Genomic DNA, 17,338 nt, shown 5'->3' on the forward strand with positions numbered 1-17,338 from the left:
CAAATGGGACATACAATCTCCAAGACCACAAGGACTGACTGCAAGTTTCTGCATCAGGACTGGCTCCAATCTTGTTCCCTCAACTGTAGCAAATGACACAGGCCAACTGGTGTTGTAAATAGAGTTAACATAATATATTTATTTTAAGTGCCATTCATGCATATCAGTCTGGCAGCAACAATCCTAATGACACTTGGGATATTTCTTTACAGCACTAAACAGTTACAAAGAATGGGTGCCGTTCATCATAGAGGCAAAATATGAAATCGTGCAATAGCAAAACTGTAGAAACATTAAAACACTGACTGTCCAACAGCAGTACAGAGAGCAGATTGTGTTTGCACAAAAAGCCAATGCATTTTCATCACATATATACAATATAGATATGTACACATCACCCTCTGAATGAACAATATCAAAATACTCTATTCCATTTGAAATAATCCCCGGATTGATTCCCTCCCACTTCAAAGGACATCTGAGAGACATGTATTTACAAGAACACACATGAATACGTTTACATTTCAAAAACTGCCACAAATGCCAGTCGGATTATTCTCCTGGACAGAGTGCCCCCATCTGATTATATGCATTTATTATTCTTTTCCCCAAGAGTCTTCGGTCAATTTAAACCCAAGACAGAGCTTGTTCTGCACTGACAACTAGCAACAGAAACAGCCACCAGAGGGGATGCGCTGCACCTCACCAGGTAACTCCGGCTGTCTGGCGCCCCCCACGAAGGCCTGTCCTGGGCTCCAGGGCCACCTGAGTCACAAGGGTGGGATGGGTCCGAGTGGAGGCTCTGCCTCCAGGGACATGTGTGGTTAGGTTTAAATTCTCATAAAAATATTGATCACTGCAAATCAGTAAATGATTGCCAAATGGGAAATCAGCTTCACACAATTTGTAAAATCTTCATCGTGGTTTCTACTCAAATCATTCAATGTAAGACTGCATTCCAATACCCAAATTGTTTAAAGTGCACATTGCTACCCAAGCAATTTAAAGTTTCAAAACAGCTTTTGTGGTATCTAGAAAACAGTGACTTGAGCAGACTATTGAAAATCACCCCCATTTTTCCAAGTGTTTGCTCTGCAGGCTGCTATCTCATCTTGCCTCCGATCCACGTAAGAGGGGCCTGTTGGCTGCCTTGCCAGAATCCTCCGATTTTCACCGAGCCAAGGGGCTGGAACCGAACTTCATTTTTCATGCCAAGCAAGGTCCAAACAACAGGAACATAAAAGCCCTTCCTTTCTCCCCAACCTCATCAGCCTTTTACCGTGGCTGGCCTCCCAGTGATTCGTCAAAGGCAACACTCCATTAAAACAAAATAGCCACACACAGTGACAAACACTCTCACATACACACATACAGAAACAAAGATGTCTGTCTAGTCCCAGCAGAGGACACTCAACCACAAAATCACTAAGGCTAACTGGAGTGATTTAGTAAGCATGGCTGTAGAGACTAGAGATGCTGAAAAGCAACCAGTGAGCAGTGATTACCCCTTGATTTGATGGAACAGATCATTCCCCCATTATAACTGAAAGAAATTCCACCTCTTTATGGTCTAAAGAACCAATTAAAAATCTATTCATTAAAAAAAAATCTAATTTGTTACTTTTATTATAAAACTAAGACAATCAATCCATGCAAAGTAACTATGATATGATATGAAACAAAACAAAACAAAAAAAACAACTAATAAAAACCTCAAAGAGGCAGGCTGCATTTCAAGGAAAGTAACCAAATGTCATGCATACACAGACACAAAGGACAACAGAAACAGCAAACCACTTAATGACATCTGCACTGAAGACTGAGGCAAATAAAATCTATGTGTGGCTCTACCCTCCTTTCAGTGCTTCCTAAGTGGAAAGAGAATGAGTGAGGAAACCTGCTTTATAAACAGTGCCCTGCTGTTCTACTGCCCAAATGAACTCTGATTCAAATTCCAGAAAAATTCTATTTAGCTAGTAAGTCTCAATCAGCAGGAATGCTAAGACAGAGACCTGCACTCTCACGGTAAAAGGAGTGCCGACAAAGAGAATGACACAATCTTTCTGATTGTCTTGTCTGTAAACTCTTAAGAAAAACAATTCTGTGCTTTCAGACACCGCACTTCTCCTTAATGAACCCAATAGGAGCTGAGCATTCACAGAAGGTAGCAATAAATATTAAAATAACACTTTTGAATAATAAATACAAGACTGAATATGGAGGCAATGATTTTGTTAAAGAGCTGAGCAATATGCCCAGCTGCTAATCGATCAAAGAAATTTTAGAACTGTTATAATGCAGATTTAGGGAAACAGACATGGAAAAGGTACAACATAAACTCTACAATCCCCCCAAGCATCAGAACAAATTTGGTCAGTTCTTTATGCTGCTCAGGAACAACATGCCCCTCTGGACTGTTTGGAAAGCATCAAACTCTGGGTCCTTACTAAGTAGAACTCAATGCCCATGTTTCTGAAAAACATTAAATGAGGGGAACTGGGCTTTGAAAAAATCCATTTCCTTTCAGTTGCTTACATCAGTTAAAAGCATCCTGCAGAAAATAGCCTAACGAGGAATAAAAACTCACAGTTAACTTTCTTTCCAAGACGTAATAATCCAATTAGAAAAACTGAAGCCTTTCAGTAATTTTTGTACATATATTTACACATATGTATCTATAAACTGCTTGCAGCAAAATAGGCTCTGTCTGAAAAATCAGTCTGGCACTTGTGGTCAACATCGAACTGACACAAATATGCAAAAGCCGTTCAAATCACACAACAGTTAGGAGCTACACAGGGCAGCTGGCAGGGAGACAAACATGTAGTACTTGTTTGGATCAGATAAAAGCAGTAATTTATCCAGCTAAAATCTTTTTGATTGTCTTCAAAAGAAATTTTGATAACATCAGTAAAGTGATTAGCAACTTTGTTTTCTCGACTGGATTCTCTGAAACCTTTCCCTTCACTGTACAGAAAGGTGATGCTGGAGTCTGGTGCCTTTGCAGAAACAAGCTCTACACAATTGAATCCCAATCGAAGTCATCCTGGATGTCATCTGGAGGCAGAGAGCGCCGCATCTGGAAGGCTTGGGAAGGCATCATGTGCTGCTGGTTCATGGCTCCGTGATGGCCTAGAAGGAAGGAGGCAATGTCAGCAGTGACTTGGGTAGAGAAGAAAGAAATAAATGAACACTGATTGAGTACTTACTATGTGCCAGGCACTCAGTGCACATTATCGCTCTAATCTACGTAAGAGCCTTCACCGACGTGGCTCTTATGATCCTCATTTTATAAATAACAAGGCCTGGGTTTAACAGAATGAGCAAGTTACCCAAGGTCATCCAACTAGTAAAGGGAAGTGATTTGAACTCCATTCACTTGGCTCCAAAACCCACACCTGTTGGATTAAACCAGGAGGTAGCAAGGAGGGCATAAAAAGAATGCTAGAGTGCCCAAGTGTGGGCACAACCCTTTCTCTTAGTCTGTCCTGCGTCAATCTGTGTTTCAGCAACATGAATTGGCTCCCATGAGAATGGGAAAAGGAGAATGATGTCAGTGTACCAGTGAGGTCACACTGGGTCATCATGAATTCCCACCAGCAAGTTAACTTTTGTGCCACCAAGTAACAGCGGGTAAACACAGAGGATATCAGCATGGCTGAGTGCCAGAGGCTCTGAGTGCAGGACAGGGCACCCGCTCTCCACGTTCCTCTTCTTAGATCTGTGTGGCCGTGTGCAAGAGCTTGTGCTCTGCAATTTTGGTGCGTTCTGCCCTTGTCACCATGGCTTTGACAAACCCCTTTCCAAACCAGACTTTTTTTTAATTTTTTTATTTATTTATTTTTTTTTTTTTAATTTTTTTTTTTTTCAACATTTATTTATTTTTGGGACAGAGAGAGACAGAGCATGAACGGGGGAGGGGCAGAGAGAGAGGGAGACACAGAATCGGAAACAGGCTCCAGGCTCTGAGCCATCAGCCCAGAGCCCGACGCGGGGCTCGAACTCACGGACCGCGAGATCGTGACCTGGCTGAAGTCGGACGCCCAACCGACTGCGCCACCCAGGCGCCCCCAGACTTTTTTTTTTAAGTAATAATCTCTGTTTACTTGCAGAATTCATTCTTTTATCAGGAATTAAACATATCCTTTTCATGCAGATTTTTTTATTGGATGATTACAGTTTTTGTTTGGCTTGCTTGACCTGATTACAGAGTTTCAAGTAGTCTGCTGCTGATCTCATTTTTCTTATAAGCCAAGCCCTGCCATTTTTAATGTACCGTTTTACAAAATGCTAAGGTTTTCAATACATCACAGTACAGCAGAAATGCCTATATTTATTTTTTAACTTATAAATATCTTAACTATGTGCCAAGCACTAATTTAAGTGATTTGCCTATAATCTTCATTCAATTCTCTTAACAACCCTAGGAGTTAGGTAGTGTTGTGAGCTCTCTTTAACAGAGAAGGAAGTGGAAATAGTAAGGTTAGGCAGCTGTCAAGTGGCAAAGCACCAGAATGCAAACCCTGCGAATCCAGTGCCAGAGTCTTAACTACCCTATCTTGCCACTTTCAAGTTCCTGGTGAGTGCTGAGGACAGATAACACTTATTCTTCCCTGTTCACCAAAGAACAGGTCACTTGGCCCCCAACTCCTCCTTCACTATTACCTGGCACACAGTTCTTTGGGGGTTTTGAGTTCCTATCTGCACATCACCATTCTGCTCCTCGAGCAGCCTAAGTGGAGGGGGCAGTGTGGTACACGAGAAAAACAATGAACTCTAAATCGAGATATCAAGGCTTGAGTCTTGGTTTGGCAACTTAGCCAAACTGGGGGCTCTGAGCAAGTTATCTCAACTTCTGAGCCTCCATTTCCTCGTCTAGATAGTCCTTAAGCTCCCTTCCACCTCTAACCACGTGCCTGCCTTTGCTGCCCTGGTAAATGTAACTTATCCTGTATTCAGGAACCTAGGGGGGAAAGTTTATGAACCAGTGACTCCTGCAACTTACCTCTTCTGTAAGAGGCTTCCTTAGAAACTAGAGGTGGGGGGGACTTCAGCAGAATGAATGGAACAGAATACGTAGGAGCTAATCAAAGCAAGTTCTTGAAGCCTGCTCAAGTCCCATCAAAGTCAAAAAGCCTCAAAGATTCCTAAGACCCCAGGACAAGCTCTATGCCCTGGACCTCATTAGAGAGGCAGGACAACAATTAGAATCATAGCATCGAAGAGACTTCAGGTCAAATGGCCTAAAGAGCCATTTCCTCAGCACTGAAGCCAAGTAACTGTGCACCCCACACCACACCCCATCCTCCCTCACCAAGGAGTTTACTCCCTCCTCAATGGCCTTGTTCGCTGCTGAGACAGCTAAAGCTTTTCCATATTACCCTCTGAGTACCAAATGCAACACAACACAGCCCAAATTACCTGCAATAGTCGTTCCTGGAGTGCTGAGTGCCTGTGGGATGTGAGGGTAACCAGGAGGCGGCATCACTGAAGGAGGGAGATTTTGCCTGGAGTCTATGTACAAATTTCCTAATCAGATTGAAAAACAGAAAGAAGGAAAACATATTGCCATTAATAAACAAGTTAAACATTAAAATCTTAATACAATTGTTACCTAAAACTAAATTAAGCAGGTAAGGCAAGGAAGAAAAGAGAAAGAAAAAATTACTCCTTTCAGATGCTAAAACTACCAAAAGGTGGTGCTGGCTTCTCGAACATGGTGCCAGGCTGAATGTGAGTACACGATGCTAATTCCAGCTCTGTCTCTTACTGTCTGGAGGCCTGAAGGCAAGTTATAGGTCTCTATTGTTGTTGTTATATACTTCATAACAGTTCAAAAGCATTTTCGTATCTATTACCATCTGAGCCTCCCATTAAGTCCAAAATGAGGGCAAGACAGGGATTATCCCCATTTTACGGCTGAGGCAACCGAGGCTCAGAGAGACTAAGCAGACTTGCCCAAAGAATATCAGTTTGACAGGGGTAGGGCTACAATCCAGTTCTCCTAAATCACAGGCTCTTTCTAGTAACCACTGTCCCTATGTCCCTGATTTTCTCACTTTCAAAGTAGACCTATCTGTAAGTGCCCTAGCTGATTAACAAAGTGAATGGGGGCACAAAATGACAGGAAAGATCTGCACAAGTTTAACAGAGTTATACCAAGTAAAGGTGATCAAAGATGTATTATTCAGAAGTGTGGAGAAGGGAAACAGAAATCTCATTTGAATGGCATTTCAGAAGGTTCTTAATATATTTTTGTTGACAGGAGCCATTAAGTGTAACAGCTCTAAAATGTCAATTACATTGCATCCTAATGCAAAGTAGAAAGAGAGGGAAGCAAACATCATAAGCCCACCACCAATTACTCCCGGGGAAAAAGAACCATAACACTGGCTCACATTGTATGGACCATCTGGAATTCTGGAAAGGCTATTTCTCCCTTAGGTATTCTATTGTGTCACACAAATTACAATTGCATTCTACCACTGCTGTAATCAAACTAGAAAACAGCAACCATTTTCCCAGAGGAAACTAAAACGATACTCATGGCAGGAACACTGTATTTGGCTGCTCACAAGTTTTTACCTGTCACTGGAATGTCAGACTGCCCATGCTTAAAACAGCCTCTGAAACAGTCTAATTCAGGCCTACCTCTGTTCATGCAAATGAGGACCTAGGACCAGAGGAAAAATTAGACAGAACCAGGAACAGAACCCAGACCTCTGACTTCCAGCCACTGCTTCCCAAGATAACATGACTTTTTATAGCAAAGTTTACAGTCAGAACTAAACTCTTTGGCCAATTTCCCATACTGAAGATTTAGGAAGAAAAGAAAGGAGAAAAGTTACACTAAGCTGCAGCTCTAGTATATTCTTAGAGGAAAAATCCTGCCCCCAAGTGCTGATGAGGCTTTACATGAATGGCTGGTGCAATTTCTAAACACTGCACCAGGGTGGAGGGACTATGCCACTTTGAGTAATATGGTCACTCATTTATCAGTGACTTCTCAGCCTCTGTCTTGTAAAATCTTAGCTCTCTTTCTACTCATCCTTAACAATTCAAGTCACAATCAAAAGACAACTGATTTTTATGGAGATTAATTCTGTTTTTATATTTTTTTCATTTCTCTTTCTTGGCTTAGTAATTCTTAAAGGGAGAGCGAGGTGACAATTAGAGAAGAATGATGGGAATAAACAAGGATCACAGGAACAGATGGACACCCACATTAAACAAAAAGCCCAAGTTTCTGAACTTATCCCTCCTCCCTACCCCATTGTAGGCAGCTGTTCCTGTGTTCCTCGAACTTATACAGCTGGCAGGAGCCAGGGTGGGAAAAAAGGACACTGTTCTCCAAATACTAGGGATCTGTGCTCTGATCACAGAGATACAGACAAAAAGGAGGGTGGTCATGTCGTACCTTCTACCAATGCTGCAAGCTCCTCACCTAACACAAACTGATTTCCTGGGGCTTTAAAGGGGGCTACTGCCCCTTTTCCTCCCTCTTTCATTTTCCTCTTTTTACCTTTTTGAGAGACAGACATTAAAAACTAGGACAGTGAAAAACAACTACGTATACTGGGAAAATTAGAAAGTGACCACCGACACCAAGAGAAAAAGCACAGGCTCAGAGAAGACCTGAGAAGACTTTAGGGAAAACCTTAGCACAAGGACACCTTGCAACAACCAAGAAAACAAAAACAATAGGCAAAAACAATATTTAAAAACAGCAAACCCCGGGGAAAGGAAATAATCTGGTTTCCATAAGTACCACACTATTAGAGTCAAGTGTCTAGTTTTCAACAACAACAAAAAAAAATCACAAGGCATACAAATAAACAAAATAGTATGCCCCAAAGTAAGAATAAATCAATAAAACTTGCCCTTGAAAAAGATCTGATGACAGACCTACTACACAAAGACTTTAAAACAACTGTCTTAAAGATGCTCAAAGACTAAAGGAAGATGAAAAAAAGTCACGGGTGCATGGGTGGCTCATTCAGTTAAGGATCTGACTCTTGATTTCGGTTCAAGTCATGATCTCACAGTTTGTGGGTGGGTTTGAGCCCTGCTTTGGGCTCACTGTCAGCGTGGAGCCTGCTTGAGATTCATTCTCTCTCTCTCTCTCTCTGCCCGCCCCCAATATATAAACTTAAAAAAACTTAAAAAAAAAGAATGTATGAACAAACTGAAAATACCAATAAAGAGATAGAAAACCTCAAAAGAAATAAAATTCTAGAACTGAAATGAAAAATTCACTACAGAATTCAAAGATAAATTTGAGCAGTCAGAAGAAAGAATCAGCAAGCTTGAAGATAAGACAATGAAAATTATCTAGGCTTAAGTAACCAAAGAAAAAAAATTGAAAAAAATTAAAAAAACAAAACAAACAGAGCCTAAGGACCTGTGGGACACTATCAAACAGACCAAGTCTGCATTGTCGGAGTTCCAGAAGAAGTGGGGGTTGGGAGGAGTAGAGAAAATGTTTGAAAATATAATGGCTGAAAACAACCCAAATTTGGTAAGAGAGGAATGAAAACATCCAAGAAGCTCAACAAACTCTAAGTAAGATCAAGTCAAGAGACCCACGTGTCAAGGGACATATTATAATCAAATTTTCAAAAGCCAAAGATAAAGAGACAATCTTAAAACGAGAGGGAAGTGACTTGTCACATACAAAGGAACCTCAATAAGATAGAAGATTTTTCATGAGAAATGCTGGGAGTCAGAAGTCAGTGGGCTAATCTATTCAAAGTGCTAAAAGAAAAAGTGTCAACCAAGAATTGCTACACCCAACAAAACTGTCCTTTTCAAGAGGGAGGGAGAAAATAAGACATTTCCAGATAAACAAAAGCTAAAGAAGTTTGTTACCATTAGACCTGCCCTCCAAGAAATGCTCAAGGGAGTTGTGCAGGGTGAAATAAAAGGACACTAGACAGTAACTCAACGCTGTATGAAGAAATACAGATCTCAAAAAAGGTAAATACATGAGCTATCATAAGAGCTAGTATTACTGCAGCAACAATCTAGAACTACTTTTTCTTCTCCACACGACTAAAGAGACTAATACATTTTCTAAAAACGATTAGTCTAGAAGCTTATATTATTGTAACTTTCATTTGTAACTCCACACGTTGTTTTCTACATAATTTAAGAGATGAATGCATTTAAAGGAATTATTAATATATATTTTTGGGCACACTATGTATAAAGAAGTGATTATGTGATGTCAGCAACCAAAAGGGGTAGAGATGCAGCTGTAAAGGAATTGAGATTTTGTGTATTATAAAAGTTAAACTGATAGAAATTCAAATTAGAGTGTTACAACTTTAGGATGGTAAATGTAATCCCCATGGCAACCACAAAGAGCTATGCAATATACACAAAAGGAATGTGAAAGAATTCAAATATTTCACTAAGAAAAATCAACTAAATACAAAAGAAGACAGTAATGCAAAAATAAGTGTCAAAAACCTATAAAACCTTATAGATGACAGAAATCACTCACCAGTAATTACTTTAAATGTGAAGGGATCAAATTCTCCAATCAAAAGACAGAGACTGGCAGAATATGTAAGAACACATATCTATAAAAGACTCACTTTACATCCAAAGACACACATAAAATGAAAGTGGAAAGATTGAAAAAGATATTCCATGCCAAAAAGCAACCAAAGAGAACAGGGATTACTACATTAGTATCAGACAGACTTTCAATCAAAAAAGGTTACAAAGACAAAGAAGGACATTATATATCAACAAAAGGTTCAATACAGCAAAAAGACATAACAATTATAAACACCTTATGCACCTAATAATAGACCACAAAAAATATGAAGCAAAAACTGACAGAATGGAAAGGAGAAATAAACAGCTCTGCAATAATAATTGGTGATGTAAATACCCCACACTCAATAATGGAAAGAACAACCAGGCAGAAGATAAGTAAGGAAACAGAGAACACAATAAACCAACTAGATCTAACAGACAAATACAGAACATTCTACCCAGAACAGTATAGTATACACATTCTTCTCAAGTGCACCTGGACATTTCATAGGACAGACCATATTTAGGCTCCACATTAAGTCTCAATAGATTTTAAATGATAAGATATACAAAGTATCTTCTCTGACCACAACAGGATGAAGTTAGAAATCAGTAACAGAAGTAAACTGGAAAATTCTCAAATTTGTGGAAGTTAAAACAACCCTCAAACAACTAACAGATCAAAGAAGAGATCATAAGAAAAATTAGAAAATACTTAGAGGCAAATGTAAACAAAACAACATATGGAGACTTATGGAACAGCCAGAGTAGTGTCGAGGGGGAAATTTATAGTCATAAACACATAAAAACAAGGAAGATCTCCATCAAAAACCTAACTTTACAATTTTAAGACCTACAGGGGCACCTGGGTGGCTCAGTTAAGTGTCTGACTCAATTTCAGCTCAGGTCACGATCTCATGGTTCATGAGTTCAAGACCTGCATCAGGCTCTGTACTGACTGTTAGCCTGCTTGGGATTCTCTCTCTCCCTCTGCCCCTCCCATGCTGGTGTACACTCAATACCTCTCTCAAAATAAATAAAAATTAAAAAAAAAAAAAAAGACCTACAAAAAAAGAACAGAATAAATCCAAAGCTATCAGAAAGAAGGAAATCATAAAGATTAGAGCAGAGATAAATAAAACAGACAACGGATAAAATCAGAAATGAAAGTGGTGATAGTCAATGGATAAAAAATGGGGCACCTGGGTGGCTCAGTCAGTTAAACATCTAACTGTGGTTCAGGTCATGATCTCACAGTTTGAGTTCAAGCCCCATGTTGGGCTCTGTGTTGACAGCTCAGGGCTTGGAGCCTGCTTCGGATTCTGTGTCTCCCTCTCTGCCCTTCCCCACTTGTGCTTGCTTGCTCGCTCTCTCACAAAAATAAAATAAACATTAAAAAAATTACTAAAACTGATCAAAAAGTAAAAAAACAGGATCATATGAGAGTACTACGAGCAACTGTACATTAATATATTGGATAACCTAGATGAAATGAACAAATTCCTAGAAACACAAGAGCCACCAAGACTAAATCACAAAGAAATAGAAAATCTGAATACACTTAAAACTATAAGATTGAATCAGTTAATCAAAAATCTATCAGCAAAGAAAAGCCTTGGACCTGACAGCTTCACTGGTGAATTATACCAAACATTTAAATAACTAACACCAATCCTTCTCAAACTTTTCCAAAACACTGAAAGACAGGAAGCACTTCCTAACTCATCCTATGAGGCCAAAATTAGCCTGATACCAAAGTGAGACAAAGACACCTAACAAGGAAACTACAGACCAATGTCCTTTATGAACACTGATCCAAAAACTCTAAACAAAACACAAGCAAAATTAATTTAATACCATATTAGAAGGATTAAACACCATGACCAAGTGAGATTATTTCTGGAATATAAAAGGGTAGTCCAACATATGAAAATTGATCAATGCAATACACCACACTAACAGAATAAAGGGGGGGATAAACCTACATGCTCATCTCAATTGATGCAGGAGAAGTTAATGATGAAAGTTTCATAATAAAAACACAAACTAGGAATAAAAGGAAGCTACTTTAACATGTTAAAAACCATAGTCGGAAATCCCACAGCAAACATTATGTTCAATGGTGAAAGACTTGAAAACTTTTCTAAGACCAAGAACACAGCAAGGATGTCGACTTTTACCACTTTCATTCACCATACTACTGGGAGTACTAGCCAGAGCAATTAGGCAAGAAAGAGAAATAAAAGGCATCAAAATCAGAAAGGAAAAAGTATATTTATCTCAGCTCACAGATACGATCTTATATGTAAAAACCTCCAAACTTTCCACCCCCAAAGTAAGCAAACTGTCAGAATAAGTAAATCCAGCAAAGTAGAGGATACAAAGTCAATATTTGGCAAAAATCAGTTCCATTTTTACACAATGAGTAATCTGAAAAAGGAAATTATAGAAATAAGTCCATTTACAATGGCATAAAAAATACTTAGGAATTAATTACAGAAGTTTAAGACTTGTACAATGAAAACTACAAAAACATTGCTGAAAGAAATTCAAGACAACATAAATTAAATGAAAACGTATCTCATGTTCACACACTGGAAGACAATACTGTTAAGATGTCAATACTATCCAAAGTGATCTACAGAGTCAATGTAATCTGTATCAAAAATCCATTTTTTCTTTTTGGCAAAAACAGAAAATCCCATCCTAAAATGTATAGGGAATCTCAAGAGACCCTGAAGAGCCAAAACTATCTTGAACAAAAAGCTGGCAGACTCACACTTCCTGATTTCAAAACTTACTACAAAAACATAGTAGCTGAAATAATGTGGTGCTGGCATAAAGACAAATACAGTAAGAACACTGGAATAGAACACAGAACCCAGGAACGAACTCTTGTGTATATAGTCAAATGATTTTTTTTCAACTTTGTGTATTTATTTTGAGAGGGGGTGGGGAAGGGGCAGAGGGAGAGGGAGAAAAAATCCTAAGCAAGCCCTGTGCTGTCAGTGTGGGGCCCAGTGTGGGGCTTGAACCCATGAACCATGAGATCACGACCTGAGCTGAAACCAAGAGTCAGACGCCCAACTGACTGAGCCACCCAGGAGCCCCTGGTCAAATGATTTTTGACAAAGGTGTCAAAACCTTTCTATGGGGAAAGGACAGTCTTTTCAGCTAGGAAAAGACTGGATATACATACGCAAAAGCAGGAAACTGGACTCTTATCTGACAGCATATACAAAAATTAACTCAAAATGGGTCAAAGACTTATTAAATGCAAGACCTAAACCATAAAATTCTTAGATGAAAACATAGGGAAAGAGCTACATAACATTGGATTTGGCAATGATTTCTTGGATAGGATACCAAAGTCACAGGCAACAAAAATCAGATGAGCTGGACTCCATGAAAAATTTAAAAACTATGCATCAAAAGATACTATCAACACAGTAAAAAAAGAAAACAAAATAATAAAGGAAAATATCTGCAAATCATGTACCTGAAAAAGGGTTAATAACCAGAAATATCAAGAACTACTACTAACAAAAACTACTAAAAACTCAGCAACAAAACAAAAACACAACCCAATTAAAAAATGGACAAAGGACTTGAATAGACAGTTCTCCAAAGAAGATCCAAAAATGGCCAATAAGCAGATGAAAAGCTGCTCAGTATCACTAATTATCAAGGAATGCAAATCAAAACTACAATGAGATACCACCTCACACCCAATAACTATTTTTTTTAAAAAGAGAAAAAAAAAAAAACAAACCCAGAAAATAACAAATGTTGGCAACGCAGAAAAACTGGAAACCTTGTACACTGTTAGTGGGATTGTAAAATGGTATAGCCACTGTGAAAAACAGTATGGTGGTTCCTCAAAAAAATGAAACAGGGAAGCTTGCTAAGAGGGTTCTCGGTGAAAAGCCTGGCTCGGCTTTTGGCAGACCAACCGACTGGAAGAGAGCTATTCGCTGATAACCCTGCTGCTAACCATAGTCAAGCAGTAACTTGGATTACTTCCGCAACCCAGGGTGGAGCTCCCGCCAGTGCTAGACCCTGAGCTTGGCACAGTGGGGATCTCTGAAGACCTAAAGTAGGATAGATCTGCCTGTGAATGAGTGGAAATCGTATGTATTTCAGAAGTGGTTTTTGTTCCAGAAGTCCATTCAGGTCACAATCTCTACTGCAGAGACTTTGAGCGATATCTTTCCTCACTCCTCTTTGCTTCTTCAACCTGAGGATGAGATGTTTTTTGCAATCCAGGCCTATCTCAAGAAACAAGAAAAATCCCAAATACAAAATCTAACAGCACACCTAAAGGAAATAGAAGCAGAACAGCAAAGACACCCCAAGCCCAGCAGAAGAGAAATAATAAAGATCAGAGCAGAAATAAACAATATAGAATCTAAAAAAAACTGTAGAGCAGATCAATGAAACCAAGAGTTGGTTTTGTGAAAAAATAAACAAAATTGATAAACCTCTAGCCAGACTTCTCAAAAAGAAAAGGGAGATGACCCAAATAGATAAAATCATGAATGAAAATGGAATTATTACAACCAACCCCTCAGAAATACAAGCAATTATCAGAGAATACTATGAAAAATTATATGCCAACAAACTGGACAACCTGGAAGAAATGGACAAATTCCTAAACACCCACTCACTTCCAAAACTCGAACAGGAAGAAATAGAAAACTTGAAAAGACCCATAACCAGCAAAGAAATTCAATCAGTTATCAAAAATCTCCCAACAAATAAGAGTCCAGGACCAGATGGCTTCCCTGGGGAATTCTACCAGACATTTAAAGCAGAGATAATACCTATCCTTCTCAAGCTGTTCCAAAAAATAGAAGGAAGGAAAACTTCCAGACTCATTCTATGAAGCCAGCACTACTTTGATTCCTAAACCAGACAGAGACCCAGCAAAAAAAAGAGAACTACAGGCCAATATCCCTGATGAATATGGATGCAAAAATTCTCAATAAGATACTAATGAATCTAATTCAACAGCATATAAAAAGAATTATTCACCATGATCAAGTGGGATTCATTCCTGGGCTGCAGGGCTGGTTCAACATTCACAAATCAATCAATGTGATACATCATATTAATAAAAGAAAAGAAAAGAACCATATGATTCTGTCAATCGATGCAGAAAAAGCATTTGACAAAATTCAGCATTCTTAATAAAAACCCTCGAAAGTTGGGATAGAAGGAACATACTTAAACATCATAAAAGCCATTTATCAAAAGCCCACAGCTAATATCATCCTCAATGGGGAAAAACTGAGAGCTTTCCCCTGAGATCAGGAACACGACAGGGATGTCCACTCTCACCGCTGTTGTTTAACATAGTGTTGGAAGTTCTAGCATCAATGATCAGACAACAAAAGGAAATCAAAGGCATCAAAATTGGCAAAGATGAAGTCAAGCTCTCACTTTTTGCAGATGACATGTATACACGGGGAAAACCCGACAGACTCCACCAGAAGTCTGCTAGAACTGATACATGAATTCAGCAAAGTTGCAGGATACAAAGTTAATGTACAAAAATCAGTTGCATTCTTATACAGTAATAATGAAGCAACAGAAAGACAAATAAAGAAACTGATCCCATTCACAATTGCACCAAGAACCATAAAATACCTAGGAATAAATCTAACCAAAGATATAAAAGATCTGTATGCTGAAAACTATAGAAAGCTTATGAAGGAAATTGAAGAAGATACAAAGAAATGGAAAAACATTCCATTCATGGATTGGAAGAATAGTTAAAATGTCAATACTACCCAAAGCTATCTACACATTCAATGCAATCCCCATCAAAATTTCACCAGCATTCTTCTCGAAGCTAGAACAAGCAATCCTAACATTTGTATGGAACCACAAAAGACCCCGAATAGCCCAAGTGATATTGAAGAAGAAGACCAAAGCGGGAGGCATCACAATCCCAGACTTTAGCCTCTACTACAAAGCTGTAATCATCAAGATGGTATTGGCACAAAAACAGACACATAGACCAATGGAATAGAATAGAAACCCCAGAACTAGACCCACAAACGTATGGCCAACTAATCTTTGACAAAACAGGAAAAGAATATCCAATGGAAAAAAGACAGTCTCTTTAACAAATGGTGCTGGGAGAACTGGACAGCAACATGCAGAAGAATGAAACTAGACCACTTTCTTACACCATTCACAAAAATAAACTCAAAATAGATAAAGGACCTGAATGTGAGACAGGAAACCATCAAAACCCTAGAGGAGAAAGCAGGAAAAGACCTCTCTGACCTCAGCCGCAGCAATTTCTTACTTGACACATCTCCAAAGGCAAGGGAATTAAAAGCAAAAATGAACTATTGGGACCTCATCAAGATAAAAAGCTTCTGCACTGCAAAGGAAACAATCAATAAAACTAAAAGGCAACCAACGGAATGGGAGAAAATATTTCCAAAGACATATCAAAGGGCTAGTATCCAAAGTCTGTAAAGAACTCACCAAACTCCACATCCGAAACACAAATAATCCAGTGAAGAAATGGGCAGAAAACATGAATAGACACTTCTCTAAAGAAGACATCCAGATGGCCAACAGGCACATGAAAAGATGCTCAACATCACTCCTCATGAGGGAAATACAAATCAAAACCACACTGAGATACCACCTCACACTGGTCAGAGTGGCTAAAATGAACAAATCAGGAGACTATAGATGCTGGTGAGGATGTGGAGAAACGGGAACCCTCTTGCATTGTTGGTGGGAATGCAAACTGGTGCAGCCACTCTGGAAAACAATGTGGAGGTTCCTCAAAAAATTGAAAACAGATCTACCCTATGACCCAGCAATAGCACTGCTAGGAATTACCCAAGGGATACAGGAGTGCTGATGCATAGGGGCACTTGTACCCCAATGTTTATAGCAGCACTTTCATCAATAGCCAAATGATGGAAAGAGCCTAAATGTCTATCACCTGATGAATGGATAAAGAAAAATTGTGGTTTACATACACAATGGAATACTACTTGGCAATGAGAAAGAATGAAATATGACCTTTTGTAGCAATGCGGATGGAACTGGAGAGTGTCATGCTAAGTGAAATAAGTCATACATAGAAAGATACATATGTTTTCACTCTTACATGGATCCTGAGAAACTTAACAGAGGACCATGGCGGAGGGGAAGGGAAAAAAAAAAGTTAGAGAGGGAGAGAGCCAAACCATAAGAGACTCTTAAAAACTGAGAATAGGGGCGCCTGGGTGGCTCAGTTGGTTGGGCGTCCGACTTCAGCTCAGGTCACGATCTCACGGTCTGTGAGTTCAAGCCCCGCGTCGGGCTCTGGGCTGATGGCTCAGAGCCTGGAGCCTGCTTCAGATTCTGTGTCTCCCTCTCTCTCTGCCCCTCCCCCGTTCATGCTCTGTCTCTCTCTGTCTCAAAAATAAACGTTAAAAAAAAAAAATTTTAAAACTGAGAATAAACTGAGGGTTGATGGGGGGAGTGGGAGGGAGGGGAAGGTAGGTGATGGGCATTGAGGAGGGCACCTGTTGGAATGAGCACTGGGTGTTGTACGGAAACCAATTCAACAATAAATTTCATATTTAAAAAAAAAAAAGAAAAGAAACAGAATTACCACAAGATCCAGCAATTCCAGATATGGATATACACCCAAAAGAACTGAAAGCCGGGCCTTGAAAAAATATCAGTACACTCATGTTCACAGCAACATTATTCACAACAGCTAAAACATGAAAGCATCCTAAGTGTTCATCAACAGATGAATGGATAAGCAAAT

The 17,338-nt window shown here is 39.2% G+C and overlaps 1 protein-coding gene across 4 annotated transcripts in view; it reads right to left on the reverse strand.

The window, feature by feature from the left end:
- Window positions 1-119: 119 nt before the first annotated feature.
- Window positions 120-17,338, reverse strand: part of FOXJ3 (forkhead box J3) — a 150,037-nt gene continuing 132,818 nt past the window's right edge. For all 4 annotated transcript variants that reach the window (XM_043574600.1, XM_043574602.1, XM_043574601.1 and 1 more), the window contains 2 exons: window positions 5,422-5,529; window positions 120-3,132 (listed from right to left, as the gene is read on the reverse strand). In XM_043574600.1, the coding sequence (XP_043430535.1) occupies window positions 3,017-3,132; window positions 5,422-5,529 (224 nt within the window). In that variant the 3' untranslated portion in view covers window positions 120-3,016. The remainder of the gene's footprint in view (window positions 3,133-5,421; window positions 5,530-17,338) is intronic.

The sequence above is a fragment of the Prionailurus bengalensis genome, chromosome C1, assembly GCF_016509475.1.
Source record: "Prionailurus bengalensis isolate Pbe53 chromosome C1, Fcat_Pben_1.1_paternal_pri, whole genome shotgun sequence".
Classification (NCBI taxonomy): Eukaryota; Metazoa; Chordata; class Mammalia; order Carnivora; family Felidae; genus Prionailurus; species Prionailurus bengalensis.